Below are 20,647 nucleotides of genomic sequence, written 5' to 3'. Positions count from 1 at the left end.
CCGCCCACATTGGCCTCCCAAAGTAATGGGATTACAGGCATGAGCTACTGCGCCGGGCCTCTGCCCGGAGAACTCTAAACCTGCAAACCCTTTAATGTTTGAACTTTCGGTGACCTGGGGCAGGGGCGAGCCACGGAGAAACCACAGCCACAAGCCCCCGGGGACCCCAGCAACCCGGGGCTCGGGCGTCACCGCGCGCCTCGAGCAGGGCGTTGTATCACGCCTGCTGCTCCCCCTCGCCTGCCGCCGCCACGCGCAGGCTGTTGTCGTGGGTGTAGAGGACGATCAGGTGGTGCTGGCGCGTCTGCGCGCTTGTTGATGGTGCACGCGCCCGCCAGGCTCAGGCTGAGCTGGGGCCGCGCTCGGCCCGCGCGAAACTTGTGCTCGCTCTCAGAAGACTCGGGACGTGGCGGGTCTGCGCGCAGGTGGCGGCAGAGTCGCACGTCTGCAGGGCAGGCCCAGAGTAGCGGCTGGCTGAGGGGCACGGCGGCCATTCCCGGCTCTCCCCGGGGCCGCCGCCCGTGGGCTTCATTCGGGGGCCAAAGGCAATAAAGTGGCTGCAGGAGAGGCAGAGATGGCTGGGTCTCGTGTCCTGAGCGCGGGGAGAGGCCAGCAGGGGTGGGGGTGAGTTGGTAAACTCGGGCAGGGAGTCCAGCGTCTTGATGTCCACCGTCTCTCCTGGGCTCCTGACTGGAAGTTTGGGGCAAGGGCTCTGCGCACAGCGAGTGTCCCGGTGGCTGCTGCCCGTGGCCTGGGCTCCCCACTACCTCCCTCCCTCAGCCGACCGCTCCGGAACCCCCACCCCACGAGACGAATCCTCACGTCGCCCGGGCGCTGGAATTTGAGTAGGGAAGTCCAAGAGAGGCGGCCTCGACCCCAAGACTGAGCCTTTACAGGGGCAGGGAGCGTGGGGGCGTCTCTACCGATCAGCTGACTGCGGTCCGGACACGTTGCCGGGCAACCGAGAAAGCCTCCGTGTGAGGCCAGTGCGATCGGACTTGTGGCAGCGGTGGTGGCGCTGGCGATTAGAGGGCGGCGGAGCGGGGCCTCCACGCACCCTGCCGGCTCCTGCGGCGCCCCCCTCGGCCTATAGGTGTCCTTCCTGTGTGTACCCCCTCCCCATCCAGGAGTGGTTTTGTGCCCTTCCAAGTAACCCAAGGAGCCACCGTCACTGAGCACTACGCTTGATTATTTCTGAGCTGGAGATTTCAGTTTCTTGAGGGTTTGGGGTGATAGGTGACTTGGAATAAGTAGGTTCAGGGGGTAGTCCCTGTGCACAGACCATACTCACTGGAACCCAGTCAGGTGGCCACTGAAGGAGACCTCGGAGGAAGAGGCCATCTCTCAGGAAGACCCCCTCGGGCTGCCCCATTGCTCTGGGCCCCTCCTCACCACCATTGCCCAAAAATGCCATCCCGGGACCACCTGAAGGCTCTGACCATGGATGTGTGGACTTCCTGGTGGAGGTACCCTTTGCTTCTTGAAAAAATTGCGATTGGGCTGGGGACTGGACATTTTTGCACTCAGTTCTGATCCAAGGACCACTGACCTCCCCCCCCCCCCAGGGGGATGGGAGTGAAGGTGCACAAGACAAACCAGCAAGTGACACCTGGCGGGAACTTAGAGGACCCTGAGATATCACCCAAGGTGACTAAGGTGCCTAAAGGGGGAAGCTGAGAGTCAGGGAGGAGAGGCCAACGTGCAGCCCCCATAAAGATGGCGTTCAGGGAGGAGCTCCCTTAGGGAAGGGACAAGGTATGACAAAGACATAACAAGAGAACAGAAGCAAAGACCCAGACCTAGTGCAAGGGCCAGGGCAGCCTGAGCAGCGCGGGCAGGGCTTCCCACCATGCTTCCTGCTTCCTGGGGAAGGGGCCCCATGTGAGTGGGAATTTGGGAGACAAGTGCCGTGTACATGGAGCTGGGGTCCTCGCACACCTATTCCAAGGTCACACTGAGAGGGAGATGCAGGGAACCAACCAGCACCCAGCCAGCATGCAGGTGGGACTCAGGGCTTGCTCCAGGTGACCCCTGGTAAGCCAAAGCCCCACTGGGGTGCAGGAGAGGCTCGCAGCACAGGTGGTGTGGTGTGGGGCAGGGCTTGGCAACTGCCCAGTGGTAGGTGTTGGCCAGAGAGGCAATGGCTCCGTAAATGGCCACCAAAACTGGACTGTGTTCAAGGCCATAGCCCCACATGGCCAAGGGCCTGGATACAGGCACCATGTGAAAAGGGGCAGGGACACAAAAGACATGTGCATACCCCTCCCCCTCCCAGTCCTGCTGCTGCCTCAAGGAGGCCACCAAAGGGCCCCTGTGCCTGTTGCACTCCTGGCCCAGGAGCCTTTTTTACTCCCTGAGGCTTGAAGATACCTGAGGAAGATCTCTTTATACCTTCCCCTTCCCAGTCCTCATCAACCAGGTCCCCCTGCAGCACCCTTCCTTGTGAAATCACAGCTGCTATGACAGTGACCAGCTCCAAACCACCCTGTCACTGAACCTTGGGTGCTAGGTGATGCATGGGCAGGAAAGGCAGGAAGAGCAGGGATCTGAGGGTCTGGTGTCTGGGCAAGCCTCAGGGGTGGGGTGGGTGCTGATCAATGCCAGGTGATCGGACCCCGAGTACCAGGACAAGCCTGGAGTCACGCAACTGGCCTACATCAGTTGCCTTGGCAACACACTGCCCTTGGCCCTACCCCGAAAATATTTATTTCAGCTGGTAGCCCTGGTAACTTGAGTGGCTCCCCAGGGACAGGAAGTGGCAGAACTTCAGCTCTGCCTCTCCCGACCTGAGGGGTCCACTTTTCATCCATCAGGGACGGGGCACTGCGTTCTCAGCCCCTATGGAAGAATGTTACGGGGTTGGGGGAATCCACAGGGAAGAGACTAGGCTGTTCCGGCGTGCGCCTCCTTCCTCAGCCTGAGGCCTTGCTCCTCTGTGGAAAGCAACACAGGGACAGAGCCACACATTCAGCCCCTACCCTCCGCTCTGCTCCCATCTCCTGGCCTGCAGGTCTGACCTGCAAGCTCCAATGTGGAGACACTTGGGGGATGACTCCTGCTTCCTCACATGGGGATAGCCCACAGGTGACCGGCTGAATGCTGGGGCCATGCTAGAGGACTGCTGTCAGCAGAGCATGGTCCCCGCATTGGCCAGAAGACTGGTGTGAGCCCAGGTGAGTCACTCTAGCCCTGTGGTGTGTGCAGTGGGTTTGAATCTGCAGCTACCAGGCAATGTTTTCTCCATTTCCTCTCAGGCCATGGTCCCCGCATTGGCCAGAAGACTGGTGTGAGCCCAGGTGAGTCACTCTAGCCCTGTGGTGTGTGCAGTGGGTTTGAATCTGCAGCTACCAGGCAATGTTTTCTCCATTTCCTCTCAGGCCAGGCCTTTCTCCATTCTTTGCTACTCTCCAGGAGAGGCGGCTCATTGGAGTGCTGCAGCCTGAGCTGCTGAGGCTGTCCCCAGCCAAGGAGGGCAGCTCCTAGTGTCAGCCTGTGCCCAGAGAACCCTGGGGCCTGAGGCTGACCTGGTGTTAACTTCTTACTGCTCATCTAGCTCTGGCCAGTGAGCAGGCTGGAGTCCTTGTGGGCTGGAGGGGAGGGAGTCTGCAGGGAGGACCCGGGTCTGGGCCCAGACAGTGAAGAGATGCTGGGACACAGTATGGGGTGACAGAAGCGGGGGAAAGCCCTTTGGTTTAGCCTCAGTTCCAAACCTCAGTGCTCCTGGCATAAGGGAAGGGTGATGGAAACTGGGGGAAAAGAACAGAAAGGCTCCTCCCCCTAATACACCATAACAGATTCCAGCTGCCCTCCCTCCAGCTCTAAGCAGAAAGGAAAGAACTGGTAAGAGTATTAGGTAGAGGGACACAGAAATAATCTAGGGTGGAGAAGAGGGGAGAAGGAGAAGAGATGGAACATGCAAAGGTCAGGGAGCGAAGTGGGAGACTACCCAGGAGACAGAAGGAGGGCAGAGGCTGGGAGAAGAACAGGAACAAAGGATGGGTCCTGATTTTTGGAAAAGACAGGGATGCCAAGCCCGGCCTAGAAAATAGCAGCAGCTAGAGGTATTTCCAGAAAAATCTTCAAAGTAAATACACCAATCACCTAATTCCCGTATCTCTTTGCTGCTCTCTGTGGAAGACCCAGACAAACCCCAAGAATGAACGGCCACGGGGCCAGGGCAATGGTGGAAAGGGAGGGGCCTCTCCTGGCCTTGGGCCAAACAGCAAGGCGGCCTCTGCCCAGCCAGGTGAGGTGTTTGCCACCCACCCCCTGACCACGTCTGTCTTGTCACCACACAAATAGCCCAGACACCACGGCTGTTGCCACAACACCCCCAGGTGGAAAGAGCCTGGGGCAGAGAATGTCCCAGACCCAGGAGGGGTCTACTTCCACCTCCACGTTGGCACCAACCTGCTTTGCCCACCCCGACCCCAAGTGGGCATCCCCCTCACATCAAACAAACTCCAGTCCACGGCAGTGGCGGCCCCTCTCCCACCACGCTTCTTCTTGTTGCTAATGCAGGACTCTTGTTTAGACAGGGACCAGCTGTGCCCTGTCTCTGGCCAATGGCAGCATCATCACTGGCCCAGGCAGTCCAGCCCAGCAGAGCCAGGTCAAGGATCAGTCATGTTGACTGACCTGCAACCCTTCAAAGTGGCCTGAAGCAAAACCACGAGAGCCGTTTTCTCTTTCGTTCAAATGCAGTTCTTTTCTAACACTGCCTGCAATGAGCTTTGGTGCAGAGATTTGGGGATGGGGAGGCACATGGAGAAAAAAAAAAAAAGACCAGGCAATTGCACAAAGCCTTTCCCTGGAAAACCCAGGCTCTGGGGATGGTGGGGGTCAGGACACATAGCTGCCCCCCTCCAGCCCTGGAGCTCCAGCTTTGATGGTCGAGGCACAGATGGGGATTCATCCCATTCCCCACATATGAGAGCAGTCTGGGAGCGGGAGATCGGCTGGGTGTGTGTATATATGTATGTATGTGCATATAGATAGATCTATTTATATATAATAGGCTATATTAGAAAATCCTCTCTATGTATAAATATAAAACACTGGTATCCAAACATGACACCAACAGCTAACTAAAGTGCTTGACAGGAGCTGGGCCTGGGTGAGCTCAAAGGTAAACCACTCATCCTGGGCACTGGGGAAGCAAAACAATGGGGGACCCCTTCAGCAGGGGGTGCTGCAGGAGGAAAGTATGTGCTGGCCAAGCTGGGCCACCAAGAACACTTGGGCCACCTGGGCCTTCTGGCTCCCGGGACTGTCTGGTCACTGCCCTGTCAACACTGTGCCTCGTGTTTCCCCTACCTTCCCCACTGTGCTCCCATCCACGAGGAGCACAGCGCTGGTGAGCTGGGCCAAGGGAAGAGCTGTTCCCACGGGGGAAGGCTGGTCAGTCAGTGCTCGCAATGTCCTCCACCCACGGGGCTGGGAGTGGGGGAGCACTGTGCAGCGAGAGCAGGGGAGCAGGGGGGCTGTCCTAACTGATCATTTGAAAAAAATCCCTCCTCTCAACCATCACTCCTCCAGGCCAGGCCCTGCCCGTACTCCTCCTGGGCTTCCTGCCTGGGTGGGGGTGGGACGAGGGAGGGGAGCAGAGGCTTTGTGGAATCTGAGGACAGCCACCTTTCACCTGTAGGCCCCAAGCAAAGCATTAGCACCTCCACCATCCCCAAGGCCCATAGAAACACCCACAGGTAAGTCGTCACCAGAGCTCTAGGGAGCAGAGGGCCCCAGAAGGCAGGGAAGAGGCCCCCCAAAAACACAGTGCTACAAGAAGGGGTTGGTGGTTGGAGGCTTGGAGGCAAATGGGCTTGATGAAGGTCCAGTCTGGAAAGAAAGAACAACACATTTTCCAGTTAGGGGAGAGGAGCTGGAAGCTTAGAAGAAAGGCAGCCAGGAGTCCTTTCTCCTGAAAAATCGCTATGCTGAGGGCAGTGGGAAAGTGAGGGAGAAGAGGCCAGGCGCGGTGGCTCATACCTGTAATCCCAGCACTTTGGCAGGCTGAGGTGGGCTGATCACCTGAGGTCAGGAGTTCAAGACCAGCCTGGCCAACATGGGAAAACCCTCTTTCTACTAAAAATACAAAAATTAGCCAGGTGTGGTGGTGCACACCTGTAGTCCCTGCTACTCGGGAGGCTGAGGCAGGAGAATTGCTTGAACTTAGGAGGTGGAAGTTGCAGTGAGCCGAGATTGGGCCACTGAAGTCAAGCCTGGGAGACAGAGCAAGACTGTCTCAAAAAAAAAAAAAAGAAGGAAAGCGAGGGAGAAGGGAGCCAAGGGCAGGGTTGGAACGGCATGGGAGATGCCAGCGCCCAGAAGAGCTGAGGCCCAAGCTCAGCCCTGGCTTGGACAACGCAGACCTTCGCGAGGAAGGGGCACAGGGGCCACCTCACATCAGCCTCTTCTGGAAGGATTGTCCCAGAGGGAAAGCCCACTCACCATACCACAGCACCCCTGCTGGGGTACTCACCATGAAGGGGTTGGTGGAGATCCCAACTGGCTGGCTCAGTGGCCTCTGCCCCAACTTGGCTGATCCTAAGTCCCCGAAGGAAGAGCCTGGGGGGCGAGAGCAGTCACTCAGCTGACACCAGCCCACCTTCCTGCAGGCAGACAGCAAGGGAGGCCCTCCTAAACTGGGGGAGTAAGGGAAGGGAGCAGTGGAAGTACCGGGGCGGGTCTGGTGCTTCCCTGGTCCCCCCTGCTGCTCAGAAACGGCACTGCATGGGCTCTGATGAGGTCGGAGGGACAACTAACTGATCTCTATGCAGAGACTGGATGGGGTGAAAGGGGTTGTCCATTTGCAGCTCTTACCATTCTGCTGCTGAGCCAGCGGGGTCTGCGGGGGGAACAGCGGTGCTGGGAAGGAGCTGGCGAAGGCCCCAGTGGGTGGCACTGCCTGGGGGAAGCCAGACCCAGCACTGCTCATCCCAAAGCCTGGCCCTATGGAGTGAGAGACGAGAGGTTCAGGTGAACTTCTGGAAGGTGGGCTGGAGAACTGTTTTTCCTAAGTCCCTCTAAGATGGGAAAATGGGATATAGTTTTCCCCTGACATGAGAAGCAAGGGACCCAGCGGAAATACCCTGAACCAGCCATGGAACTCTGCTGCTTCTCACACCACCAAACAACCCTGCCCTCTCCCTGCCCAGGGGTGCGTGGCAGGGAGGGCATAGTGGTTCCAGGCACGGGCATGGTGCAGGACTGGGCTAGCCTCCCACTACCTGCTAAACTGCAAAAACGGTGCAAACTTCTAACGCTGTCTGTGCCTTAGTTCTCTCATCTCTAAAATGGGGACAGTCTGTCTCCTAGGGCTGCTGTGAAGATTAAATCAGGGCCACAAAACCCTCAGCAATCCGCCCATCACACAGCTCTGCTGCATTCACTCTTTTTTTTTTTTTTTTTTTTTTTTTTGAGACGGAGTCTTGCTCTGCCACCCAGGCTGGAGTGCAGTGGCCGGATCTCAGCTCACTGCAAGCTCCGCCTCTGGTTTATGCCATTCTCCTGCCTCAGCCTCCCGAGTAGCTGGGACTACAGGCGCCCGCCTCGTCGCCCGGCTAGTTTTTTGTATTTTTAAGTAGAGACAGGGTTTCACCGTATTAGCCAGGATGGTCTCGATCTCCTGACCTCGTGATCCGCCCGTCTCGGCCTCCCAAAGTGCTGGGATTACAGGCTTGAGCCACCGCGCCCGGCCCTGCATTCACTCTTAATTCCTCTCTCCCTGGCCTCGAGGCTTCAGCCAGCATGAGTCTGAAGCGAGAGCAGCAGAGGCTGGGGAGGGCTGGGGTGAGAGGAGACCACAGGCCTGGAACTGATGGAAGCAGGGAACAGCTTGAGTGTTTCAGGTGGCTTAAGCTTGGGGGCACAGAAGAGATTGGGGCTGGGTGCCCAAAGGGACACTGCTGAGGGCTGGAGACAGGAGAATCGTTGCCACTGTTGGTCAACTTTAAAACAGTCTTCAGGGGCGGGCGCGGTGGCTCACGCCTGTAATCCCAGCACTTTGGGAGGCCGAGGCAGGCGGATCACAAGGTCAGGAGATCGAGACCACGGTGAAACCTCGTCTCTACTAAAAATACAAAAAAAATTAGCCGGGCGCAGTGGCGGGCGCCTGTAGTCCCAGCTACTCGGGAGGCTGAGGCAGGAGAATGGCATGATCCCAGGAGGCAGAGCTTGCAGTGAGCTGAGATCGCGCCACTGCACTCCAGCCTGGGCGACAGAGCAAGACTCCGTCTCAAAAAAAAAAAAAAAGTCTTCAGTGCGGTCTCCAGTAAGTAGTTGCCTGTGTGCTTCTAATTCTAAAATCTGGCTCTGTGACCTGGGTGCTAGGTGGCCTGGCACCGTGTGGGCAGGGGAAGAACCAGGCTGTCTGCTTCTCCCGACAGCGTGAGACGAAGGGTTAAGTGAGAGACTGTAGGGTAATGTGAGCCCTGGGAGTCTCAGATGGTCAGGACAAGGGACCGTGCTCGAGGCTTACCTGGCGCCAAGCCATTGGGCTGGAATGGGTTGGTGGAAGGCAGTGGGGGCTGGGCGGCGGGAGCTGCAAAAGGGTTGGTGAAGGCTGCCCAGGTGGAATGGGGAGCAGACGGAGAGAGAGATGGTTACTTTTTTTCTCACTTGCTTCATCCTGTGATGCCTAAGCATTCCTCTCAATCTATCCCCTTCCCACCCTGTCCAGAATCCCCAGACTCCTCCTGGCTTCAGGTCCCCTCCCCTGGGTCTCCACAGGCAGGACTCACCTCCAAAGGCCAGCCCTGTGCTGCTGCTGCTGCCCATCGTGACAGACTGGAGTGGGGGGACCTGGCCGGCCATCCCGAAGAGGCTGCGACACGGGGAGAGAGAAGTCATGCACAGCTGCCAGGGCCAATCAAACCTGAGTGAGGGGCCAGGAGATGCCAACCCACCTTGCTCTTCAGGGTGAGTGAGGGAGAGGAGGGGAAGGGCGAACCGCCAGGAGATGCCGATGGGGCTGGGAGGAGCAAGGCCAGGCTTCGGGCGGCTCTCCTGCCCTAGAGCACACTGTCCGTACCTACCTGCTAGGAACACCTGCAGTGGGCACCCCGGGTCCCAGGAAGCTGCCCACGTCTGTGAGGCTGTTTGGCTGACTGGTGGGTGCCAGCGGAGCGGCACCAAATGGAGTCCCCTGGCTGCTCCCTGGGCAGTTGTGGAAAATACAACAAGGAGAGCTGAGGTGAGACAGAGCGGGAGGGGCAGGAGAGGAGATGGAGATGGCGGTGGTGATGGATTGGAGTCGTGGCATGATAGGCGCCCACTGGGTTCTCTGAGCCAGCCCATTTTCCCAGGGACCACCCAGTTCAGGAGGTCTTGTCTCCTACCAAGAGTTCTGGGCAAGGTGACAGCCCAGTCCTTCTCCATGTCCCCTGCGCTCAAAGCTGCGCTTCGGAGAGGAAAGCAGCTCGTCCCTGGGTCAGGCTGTTCTCCTCCTGCTCCCGTTTGGCTTTCATGTCCCACTTTTCCCTCAAGAGATGGAAAAGTCTGTCCTTTCCTCAAACCCGCCTTTCCATTTATTAGAACGTGGCAGGGAGGGGCAGGCAGAGGCAACATGGAGGACAGTAAGTCCTATCACGCTCAGGAGGCTTCTGGCCTGTGCAGCCTCCAGCCGTCAGCACTATCTCTTCCCCATGTAGCTGCCGCCTCTCAGGAGGCCGCCCCAATTCCCTGAGCCTGGACGCTCTGCTCGTGGCGCCAGCCCCGCTGCCGGGTTCTCCTGCCCTCCCTCCTCTTCACAGCCAAAAAGAAAAAGCACAGAGGGCAAGGCCCACATGGATATCTTACAAAACAGCCGAGGGCCAAGAGTCCTGGAAATTCCAGGCAATCTTGTCTCAGGGAAAGAGGTGGAGTCCCTGTCATTTTAAGAGAGCCTCCTCTTTGCACATCAAAGTCTCCTCTCTATCTTGGGACCCTATTGACCACACTGCGCTGCTGTGAATGTAAAAGAAGAGCCCAGATGGAAAAAGGCTTTATTGACAGGACGCGGTGGTTCGTGCCTATAATCCCAATACTTTCAGAGGCCGAGGAGAGCAGATTACTTGAGGTCAGGAGTTCGAGACCACCCTTGGCAACATGGCAAAACCGTCTCTACTAAAAATACAAAAATTAGCTGGGCGTGGTGGCAGGTGCCTGTAATCCCAGCTACTACAGAGGCTGAGGCAGGAGAATCACTCCAACCTGGGAAGCAGAGGTTGCAGTGAGCTGAGATCACACCATTGCACCCCAGCCTGGGCAGCAAGAGCAAAAGTCCGTCTCAAAAAAAAAAAAAAAAACGGAGGCCAGGCGCAGTGGCTCAAGCCTGTAATCCCAGCACTTTGGGAGACCGAGACGGGTGGATCACGAGGTTAGGAGATCAACACCATCCTGGCTAACATGGTGAAACCCCGTCTCTACTAAAAAATACAAAAAACTAGCTGGGCGAGGTGGTGGGCGCCTGTAGTCCCAGCTATTCGGGAGGCTGAGGCAGGAGAATGGCATAAACCCGGGAGGCGGAGCTTGCAGTGAGCTGAGATCCGGTCACTGCACTCCAGCCTGGGCAACAGAGCAAGACTCCATCTCAAAAAAAAGGAGATCTGGCTGGGTATGGTGGCTCATGCCTGTAATCCTAACACTTTGGGAGGCCAAGGTGGGTGGATCATGAGGTTAGGAGATCAACACCATCCTGGCTAACATGGTGAAACCCCGTCTCTACTAAAAATACAAAAAAAAAAATTAGCTGGGTGTGGTGGTGGGCGCCTGTAGTTCCAGCTACTCAGGAGGCTGAGGCAGGAGAATGGCGTGAACCCAGGAGGCAGAGCTTGCAGTGAGCTGAGATTGCGCCACTGCACTCCAGCCTGGGCGACAGAGCGAGACTCCATCTCAAAAAAAAAAAGAGGGAGATCTTCCACATGTCAGGCACTATGCATAAATAACAGTGACCCCGGGCCTTAAGTTGGAGAAGTTGAGAATCTAGCAGGGAAGACCAAGTACCCAGTGCCTACTTGCTGCCAGGTCCTGAAGCCCCGCTCCCTCTCACTGAGTGTCGGCACTTGTAAGACAGTGCTCTCCTTTGCCACCTCCTTCCTAAATGTCTGGGCTTTCTAGATGAACGAGTGCTGGCTTCCAGCTTCCTCCTGGGAAAGGCTACAATGCCACTGTGCTTACTTGGTCATCAATCCTTTCTAATCCACAGGATGTAAGGCAGGCTAGAAAGCCAGCTGGCTGGGGTCGGGCCCAGTGGCTCACACCTATAATCCCCACACTTTGGGAGGCTGAGGCAAGCAGATCGCTTGAGGTCAGGAGTTCGAGACAAGCCTGGCCAACATGGCAAAACCCTGTCTTTACTAAAAGCACAAAAATAAGCTGGGCATGGGGGTGCATACCTGTAATCCCAGCTACATAGGAGGCTGAGGCACCAGAATCACTTGAACCTGGAAGAGGAAGATTGCAGCGAGCCAAGATCAAGCCACTGCACTCCAGTCTAGGCAATAGGGCGAAACTGTTTAAAAAAAAAAAAAACCCAGCAGCGTGGTGTTGGATCCTCTACTGACTCTCCCAGTCGAGGCCTTTCCCTGTCTGCCTGCCTCCAAGTACAGTGTGTGGAATTTCCACGCGAGCACAGCTCCCTCTCCTCGGATGGTTGACTCTTTGTACTACTGTGGTCCTTCACGTTCCAGGAGCTCACTCCAGTGAGGACCAAGCTGGGAGAGAGGCTGCAGGCCATGCTGTGCCTCCCTGTGAACACTAGGGGGCAGAACCATCCCTAGCCCAGGCGGGGTTGGCCCTTTGCACAGAGTGCATTCTCATAAAGGAGGTGGTGGCCCAAGAAACACCTGCGCTCCTGTTTGCTTTTCATTTCATGTACTTTTTTTTTTTTTTTTTTTTTTTGAGGCAGGGTTTCATTCCAGTTGCCTAGGCTGGAGTGCAGTAGCACAATCTCAGCTCACTGCAGCCTCGACCTTCAGGGCTCAGCTGATTCTGCCACCTTAGCCTCCTGAGTAGCTGGGACTATAGGTGCATACCACCATTCCCAGCTAATTATTTGTAGTTTTGGTAGAGATGAAGTTTTGCCATGTTTCCCAGGCTGGTCTCAAACTCATGAGCTCAGGTGATCCGCCCACCTCAGCCTCCCAAAGTGATGGGATTACAGGCATAAGCCACCATACCCGGCCTTCATGCGCTCGCTTCTTACGCCACACAGCTAGATTTCTACCATGCCTTATTGCAGTTTCAGAGAAACAGTTTTGAAAACCTCCCCTCTCTCCATACTCCCCCTCAGAAATATAAAAATAAAAGCAGGCTTGTCAGAAGAGACACCCACCTCTCAAAATCTCTCTCAGTTCACACCCAATAGCTAAATCACACTCACAGGAACACCTGCATGATCATGGTGTAGTGGGAAGTGGTTCTGCCAATTATCAGCATTAGATCTGGGCCAAGTTGAGCCAGTTTCCTGCAAAGGGAGGCTCTTTCCTTCCTCATGGACATAGTGCACGAAGGTGCCCAACAATGGCAGAATCTTCGGAAATGTTCCTTGGCTCTGGGTTTGGCTGTAGGTTGACTGTTTTTGTTTTGTTTTGTTTGAGACGGAATCTTGCTCTGTCACCCAGGCTGGAGTGCAGAGGCACAATCTCAGCTCACTGCTACCTCAGCCTCCCCGGTTCAAGCAATCTTCTTGCCTCAGCCTCCCCAGTAGCTGGAACTATGGGCACGCACCACCATGCCCGACCAATTTTTGTATTTTGGTAGAGGGGGTTTTCACCATGTAGGCCAGGCTGTTTTCAAACTTCTAACCTCAAATGATGCACCCTCTCAGCCTCCCAAAGTGCTGGGATTACAGGTATAAGCCGCCACGCCCAGTGATTGACTGCTTTTTGAGACAGCCAGATAGTGGACAAAAGGTTTAATGCTTGGGATGTCCGTGGGGCTGAGCCCTTCCTTCTCCCTGAGTCTGCCCCAAAAATTCTGTCTTTAGAGCAATCAACTGTACTGGGAAGGCATTTCAGAAGGGACACATCTATAACTTATAGGCTGTTTCCTCGAGTGCTCCCATTCCTGGGAGCACACCTTTCTTACTAAATTGAATATTCCTGCACCAATGTACAATTCCTGCCAACAGCGCACAAGAAGGTCCTTTCCCCCACATGATACTGGCCATTATCAATCTAAAAATTCTGCCAATATGATGTGCAAAACTATCTTATCCTAGTTTGCATTTCTCTGATTAGTTAGGTTGAGGATATTTTCTTTTTTTTTTTCTTTTTTTTTTTTTTGAGACGAAGTCTCGCTTTTGTCGCCCAGGCTGGAGCGCAATAGCGCGATCTCTGCTCACAGCAACCTCCGCCTCCCAGGTTCAAGCGATTCTCCTGCCTCAGCCTCCCAAGTAGCTGCGATTACAGGTGCCTGCCACCACGCCCGGCTAATTTTTGTATTTTTAGCAGAGATGGGGTTTCACCACGGCAAGGCTGGTCTCAAACTCCTGACCTCAGAGTGATCCACCTGCCTCAGCTTCCCAAACTGCTGGGATTATAGGCATGAGCCACTGCGCCTGGCCTATTTTCATATTTTTTTCTGGGTGTTACCTGCTTGTATCTCTTGTCCATTATTCTATTTTCATATTCGCAGGAATTTTAAAAATACTTTATAGATACTAACTTCCATCTGTTTTCTATGTTGTATCGTCTCTCCATCTGTTTCATGCCTTTAAGCTTTGTTTATGTCATCTTTTATCATACAGAATGTGACCTATGGCCAGGCATGGTGGCCCATGCCTGTAATCACAGAATTTTGGGATGCCAAGGCAGGCGGATCACTTGAGGTCAGGAGATTGAGACTGGCCTGGTCAACATGGTGAAACCCCATCTCTACTTAAAATACAAAAATTAGCCAGGCACGGTGGCATGTGCCTGTAATCCTGCTATTCAGGAGGCTGAGGCAGGAGAATCGCTTGAATGAGATTGCGCCATTGCACTCCAGCCTGGGCGACAGAGTAAGACTGTCTCAAAAAACACACAAACAAAAAAACAAAAAACAACAAAAACTAGAATGTGACCTATGTGATTTCTCTTTGTTAGAATTTATGGAGATTCTGTTTCCTAGTTTCTTTCTTACTTGTCTGTTAGTCATGTGGGAAAGCATTGTACAAATTATAGTCTACCAAAATACAAATTATAGTCTCCTACTCCTTTGGCTTATTAAATTCTGATTGTGTCTAATAGTTTTTGCTTCGTGAATCTCACGGGTATGAGGTCAGTTATTTTAAGTACATGGTTTTGAGAACCTCTTTGTGAACTTTTTTTTCTTTTTTTTTTTTTTTGAGACAGAGTCTTACTCTGCCACTCGGGCTGGAGTGCAATGGCACGATCTCGGCTCACCGCAGCCTCTGCCTCCCAGGTTCAAGTGATTCTCCTGCCTCAGTCCCCCGAGTAGCTGGGATTACAGGCGCCTGCCACCACGCCCAGCTAATTTTTGTATTTTGAGTAGAGATGGTGTTTCACCATGTTGGCCAGGCTGATCTCAAACTCCTGACCTCAGGTGATCTGCCCACCTGGACCTCCCAAAGTGCTGGGATCACAGGTGTGAACCACCATACCCAGCCAACTTTTATCAATATGTTTCTTCTTGTCGCCCTCCAAAACGATAAAATAGAAACAAAAGCAGCTAATCAGCTCACAGTGGCACAGTGAGAAGGCTGTGGGCAGAGCATGAGTCAAGAAGTCTAGGCTCTGGTCTCAGCTTGGTCACTCTGTGGCCTGCATGACTAGGGAAATTGCTTAACTGCCTTATCTGTCAAATGACCAAATTTTAAGGGTTCCTTCCAGCCTTCAAAACTCTATGATCAGAGGCGCTTGGGTAGGCTCTGGGGTGGGGAGAGTAACTTACCAAAGCTGTAACTTTCTGTTAGCATCCAACTGGCTGGCAGTGAGGGTGGAGAAGAGAAGGATGGGTAGAGGAAGGGAAAAAGAAAGAGTGTACGTCACTGGCTTTTCCCCAGACATCTGGGCCTGACAGCGAGCACTGCAGCTGCCCTCCCATTGTCCAGGATGTCCAAAGGCAGAAGGCACCCAAAGGCTATGAAGACTCGACATCTAGAGCTTAGGAAGGAGCAGAATGCTTTAAGAAGGCCTGAAGAGTCTCTTGCAATGGCTAAATAGCATAGTTTTTTGGTTTTGTATGTTTGTTTTGAGACAGGGTCTCACTCTGTCACCCAGGCTGGAGTGCAATGGCACAGTAATCACTCACTGCAGCCTCACACTCCTGGGCTCACACTCCTGGGCTCAAGCGATCTTCCCACCTCGGCCTCCCAGAGTGTTAGGATTACAGGCGTAAGCCATTGTGGCTGGCAGCAACGTAGAGTTTACAGGCCTTTGATCTTAGCGGGATGAATGAGGACTTCTGGAGACTACCTTGACCCTTGACCCTTTGGGACAGTGTACTATGCAGACAAGAGCACCTTAGAGAAAAAGGTCACATCCGTTTTCAATTTTTCTAGGACTCAGGTCTTCCATACTTTCTAGTGAAAAGTTTCCTAGTGTATAACCCACACAGCTCCTGCTGCAATCTTAGTCATTTTCCTTTCATGAAAAAGCAGAACAGTAGAGCCCCCTCTCCCTGATAAGAATGTGTCAGACACGCTCATCCTCTCCTGGAGCTGCTTCTCTTTGTGCTTTGCTGCTTTGCTCTTTAGGATAGTGAGGATATGAATGAAGGCTGATTTATGGACATGAACAAACGGACACAGTTGGAAGAGAAAGGAAGCCAGTGGGGCAGAGTTTACCCGCAGGAGTTGGCTGGGCCTGGAACGGGGCTTGACCAGCTGGAGGGAGGCTTCCGAACACAGAAGGGCTGGGGCCACTGCTGAAGGCATCAAAGTTGGCAAAGCCCCCGTGGGAAGGTGTCTGACCTGTAGGTGGAAGAAACATAAAGGTTATACAGAAAATTGTCAGGTGTGGTAGCTCACGCCTGTAATCCCAGCACTTTGGGAGGCCGAGGTGTGCAGATCAATTGAGGTCAGATGTTCAAGACCAGCCTGGCCAACATGGTAAAACCCTGTCTCTACTAAAAATATAAACATTAGCTGGCTGTGGTGGTACATGCCTGTAGTCCCAGCTACCTGAGAGGCTAAGGCATGAGAATTGCTTAAACCTGGGAGGTGGAGGTTACAGTGAGCCGAGATTGTGCCACTCTACTCTAGCCTGGGTGACAGATTGAGACTCTGACTCAAAACAAAAACAAAAACAAAACAAAAACAGAAAAAGAAAAGAAAATGTATATGCCCATCTATGTAATATATCTACTAATTCTAAAGGCCAAAGGCCACTCTTATGGGACATCTGCCTTTCCACAGGGTCCTCTTCAGAGGGAAATGGGTGGGGCCTGGGGCCAAGAGCCAGACCCAGGGGCACCCAGGGCCTCCAGGTTCACTCCCTGCCCTCTTCTATCCTTACTCCATGAGGCATTAACATTTTTGTCAGGGCCTAGTATGGGGCATGAAAATTTTTTTTCATGGAGGAAGGAGCTTGCTTTTTTTTTTTTTTGAGACGGAGTCTCATCCTGTCATCCAGGCTGAAGTGCAGTGGCGAGATTGTGGCTCACTGCAACCTCACCTCCCAGGTTCAAGCAATTCTCCTGCCTCAGCCTCCCGAGTAGCTGGGACTACAGGCACGTGCCACCACACTTGGCTAATTTTTTCTTTTTTCTTTTTAGTAGAGACGGGGTTTCACCATGTTGGCCTGGCTGGTCTTGAACTCCTGACCTCAGGTGATCTGCCTGCCTCAGCCTCTCAAATGCTAGGATTACAGGTGTGAGCCACTGTGTCCGGCTTGAAAATTTTTTAAAAAGGAAAACAGAGTCTACGCTGCTCAACCCTCCACTTGCTATTGCTGATTTGGGGGAAGAATAATCTTTGGTGAAATGGAACACATGATAATCCTCGTCCTCCCATTTTAACAGAGAGAGAAAACAGTAAAAGGCTATTTCCAGTGTTCTAAAAGGAAGTGCTAGGAGCCCTCAACTGTAATGTTTTAGGATCAAACTCCCACATATAATCCTGGCTGTACTTATTTGACCCCAATCCTCCCAGCCTTGCTGCTTCAGAGTGACCTTCACGTTTGTTTGCATGAGATCTAGAGTCAGGGTCACCTCCAGGGACTGTATCTCTCATGTTGTAAGTATATATGCTGTAGGGAGGGTCCCATACCAAAACTCACTTACCCCCAAAGGCAGGGAATGCAGCAAAAGCTGGTGCCGTCTGGGGTGCAGCAAAGGGGTCTCCACCAATGTCAGCCAGCAGGTCAGTACTGGCTTTTTTGACAGAGGAGTGGGGAGGTGGCTGAGTGCTCCGGGCCTGGGATGTCCGAGCGTGAGACTGACTGACGGGCTTGGAGGAGAAGGAATTGCACACAGCCCTTAGAATCCCAGACATGCCTCAGGCCCTCCTCTGGCTCCCCAGGTTGCCCTCAGATAGGCAGGTGGAGAGAGAAGACAGTGAGTAACTGCCCTCAACCTAAAAGTTTCCAGGGCAGGAGCTGCCTTAGCCCCTCTTACAGCTCATATCATCCTCGTCTTCTCAGTACACCTGCTCCAAGAACCACACATTTTACAGCACATGAGCCAAGGTAACCCTGAGATATACAGGAATGTTGCCCAACACTGCCCCCACGGCTGTTACTCCTCAACTTTCCCAGGTATTGGACACCATATCCCAGCCTCTTCTGTGTTTCTTTGATGGAATGCTCAGGTTTGGAGCTGATATTCTGACTTCCTAAATACCACTTCCTGTTGGGTTCTGACTTCCAAAACATATGAGGTCCAGAAGTGACAAATACAAGATACAGGTTAACAGCAGGACTGAGAACCAACTCACAGCTCCTGCACTGTTGTCTGCTAAGTCCGGGGAATCTGATTGAGGAAACTGACACTCCTGTCTCCCAAATCTCAACAGAAACATGACGAGCAGATCTGAGAGTTACCTGGCTCGAGGTGGAGGCAGCAACTGAGAGAGACGGTGCAGGATCACCCAGAAGTGTCCGAAGGGGCTTCCCTTCTGGGATGGAGCCCTGCACAGGGGTGGAGGCACTGCCTTTGGTATAAGCGGGCCCCTTGACTTGGTCTGGGGGGACATACCTTTGAGAAAGAAGAGTTAGGCTGTAAAGAGAGGGATAAAACTTTGGACGATGCTCAGCTTAGGTGTTTGGGAAGACATAGGTTACAGGAGTCAAAATCTATGCTCATATTTCTCTACTAATTCCCTTTTTTGAAGGGAACCAAGCAACTTAGCAAAGTTCTGCCTATCTTGAGCATCCCCTTGAATATCTTTTGGTTTTTTTGAGACAGGGTCTCGCTCTGTCACCCAGGCTGGAGTGCAGTGGGGCAATGTTGGCTCATCGCAGCCTTAACCACCCAGGCTCAAGTGATCCTCCTGCCTCAGCCTCCCAAGTAGCTGGGACCACAAGTACACAGTACCATGCCTGGCTAATTTTTTAATTATTTGTAGAGACGAGGTCTCGCTATGTTGCCCAGGCTGGACTCAACCTCTTGGCCTCAAGTGATCCTCCTGCCTTAGTCTCCAAAGTTCTGGAATTACAGGCATGAGCGACCGCACCTGGCAAAGGTCCCCCTCTTTTATTTCCTGGGTGTTTCTTCAGACTCCTTCTTCTCAGTTCCACAGAAAAGCTGCCTGCCACCTCATCCTCTAGGTGCTGACAATCTACACTTCTATCCTGCCAGCTCCTGCTACTGCCGAGACAATTCCCTTCCACTACAGTGTCAGTGGCCCCTGCTCGGTAAGTGTCATCTTAATCCTGAGGACATCCCTAGGAGGGACTCCACAGTGTGGTCTTATCCACATCAATCTCTTTGTTCTCTGCATTCTCTTCTCTACCTCACAGTTACCTCCCAACATGTACACACCCCGGAGATCCCACAAGAAGTGATACCAGGGGAGAGGAAAGGTACGGTAGAATGGAGATGTTTCCTTCATCAGAAAGACAAAATATAGTTGTCCCATGGTATTCCCAGGGAACTGGTTCCACGATCCCCCGACAATTCCATAATCAGAGGACAGGATGCTCAAGTCTCTTATATAAAATGGTGAAGTATTTGCATATCAAATATGTACATCCTCTAATATACTTTAAATCATCTATAGGTTACTTATAATACCTAATACAATGTAAATGACATGCAAATAGTTGCTATATTGTATTGCTTTTTATTTGTATTATTATTATTATTATTTTTTTTTTTTTTTGAGATGGAGTCTCGCTTTGCCGCCCAGGCTGGAGTGCTGTGGCCGGATCTCAGCTCACTGCAAGCTCCGCCTCCCGGGTTTACGCCATTCTCCTGCCTCAGCCTCCCAAGTAGCTGGGACTACAGGCGCCCGCCACCTCGCCCGGCTAATTTTTTGTATTTTTTTTAGTAGAGACGGGGTTTCACGGTGTTAGCCAGGATGGTCTCGATCTCCTGACCTCGTGATCTGCCCGTCTCGGCCTCCTAAAGTGCTGGGATTACAGGCTTGAGCCACCACGCCCGGCCTATTTTTTTTTTTTTTTTGAGACAGAGTCTCACTGTCGCCCAGGCTGGAGTACAGTGGAACGATCTTGGCTTACTGCAACCTCAGCCTCCCGGGTTCAAGCAGTTCTCTGCCTCAGCCTCCTGAGTAGCTGGGATTACAGGTGGCCACCACCACGCCTGGCTAATTTTTTGTATTTTTAGTAGAGACGGGGTTTCACCATGTTGGCCAGACTAGTCTTGAACTCCTGACCCTGTGATATACCCACCTCGGCCTCCCAAAGTGCTGGGATTACAGGCATGAGCCACCGTGCCTGGCCTTATTTGTATTATTTTTTATTGTTGTATTGTTATTTTTTGTGTTCCCCTCCCCTCCTCCTTTTTTTTTGAGACAGAGTCTCTCTCTTTGCCCAGGGTGGAGTGCAGTGGCACGATCTCAGTTCACTGCAACCTCCGCCTCCTGAGTTCAAGCGATTTTCCTGCCTCAGCCTCAAGAGTAGCTGGGATTACAGGTGTCCACCACCACACTCAGCTAATTTTTTTTTTTTTAATTTTTAGTAGGGACAGAGTTTCACCATGTTGGCCAGGCTGGTCTCAAACTCCTGACCTCAAGTGGTCTGCTCACCTCAGCCTCCCAAAGTGCTGGGATTACAGGAGTGAGCCACCGTGCATGGCCTGTTTTCCCAAATATTTCTGATGTGACGTTGATTGGATCCATGGATGCAGAATCTACAGACACAGAGGGCTGACTGTACATATAAATCCTGAAACAAGGCTGGGCGTGGTGGCTCACGCCTGTAATCCCAGCACTTTGGGAGGCCAAGGCGGGCAGATCACTTGAGCCCAGGAGTTTGAGACTAGCCTGGGCAACATGGTGAAACCCCATCTCTAAAAAAAATATAAAAATTAGCCAGGCATGGTGGCACACACCTATAGTCCCAGTTACTGGGGAGGATGAGGTAGGAGGATCACCTGAGCTCCAAGAAGCTGAGGCTGCAGAAAGCTGTGACTGTGGCACTGCACTGTAACCTGGGCAACAGAGTGAGACCTGGTCTCAAAAAAAAAAAAAAAAATCATGAAATGATGGGTTAAAGGAATAAAACTATAGGATGTGTGCTTCCTGCCATCTCTCCCCATATACAAG

At 53.1% G+C, this 20,647-nt stretch overlaps 1 protein-coding gene and 1 long non-coding RNA gene across 5 annotated transcripts in view; one reads left to right on the top strand and one right to left on the bottom strand.

The window, feature by feature from the left end:
* Positions 1–4,681: 4,681 nt before the first annotated feature.
* Positions 4,682–20,647, bottom strand: part of AGFG2 (ArfGAP with FG repeats 2) — a 29,016-nt gene continuing 13,050 nt past the window's right edge. The window contains exons 4-13 of one of the 4 annotated variants that reach the window (XM_033192188.1): positions 17,964–18,117; positions 17,206–17,371; positions 15,770–15,895; positions 14,875–14,907; positions 9,036–9,156; positions 8,742–8,824; positions 8,480–8,563; positions 6,823–6,951; positions 6,482–6,567; positions 4,682–5,838 (exon numbers count right to left, since the gene is read on the bottom strand). In XM_033192188.1, coding sequence (XP_033048079.1) covers positions 5,779–5,838; positions 6,482–6,567; positions 6,823–6,951; positions 8,480–8,563; positions 8,742–8,824; positions 9,036–9,156; positions 14,875–14,907; positions 15,770–15,895; positions 17,206–17,371; positions 17,964–18,117 — 1,042 coding nt within the window. In that variant the 3' untranslated portion in view covers positions 4,682–5,778. Of the gene's footprint in view, positions 5,839–6,481; positions 6,568–6,822; positions 6,952–8,479; positions 8,564–8,741; positions 8,825–9,035; positions 9,157–11,375; positions 11,424–14,874; positions 14,908–15,769; positions 15,896–17,205; positions 17,372–17,963; positions 18,118–20,647 lie in introns of all 4 variants that reach the window. The other 3 variants (XM_033192186.1, XM_033192187.1, XM_033192189.1) reach the window with 3 other exon arrangements.
* Positions 11,219–20,576, top strand: LOC117072274. Its single transcript, XR_004432736.1, has 3 exons — positions 11,219–11,229; positions 17,178–17,182; positions 20,491–20,576. It is a non-coding gene; the product is annotated as an uncharacterized LOC117072274 (long non-coding RNA).

This window comes from Trachypithecus francoisi, unplaced genomic scaffold (assembly GCF_009764315.1).
Source record: "Trachypithecus francoisi isolate TF-2019V2 unplaced genomic scaffold, Tfra_2.0 Lachesis_group4, whole genome shotgun sequence".
NCBI classification, from domain to species: Eukaryota; Metazoa; Chordata; class Mammalia; order Primates; family Cercopithecidae; genus Trachypithecus; species Trachypithecus francoisi.
The sequence above is the reverse complement of the archived record's forward strand: the minus strand, read 5'-3'. Positions and strand labels throughout refer to the sequence as shown.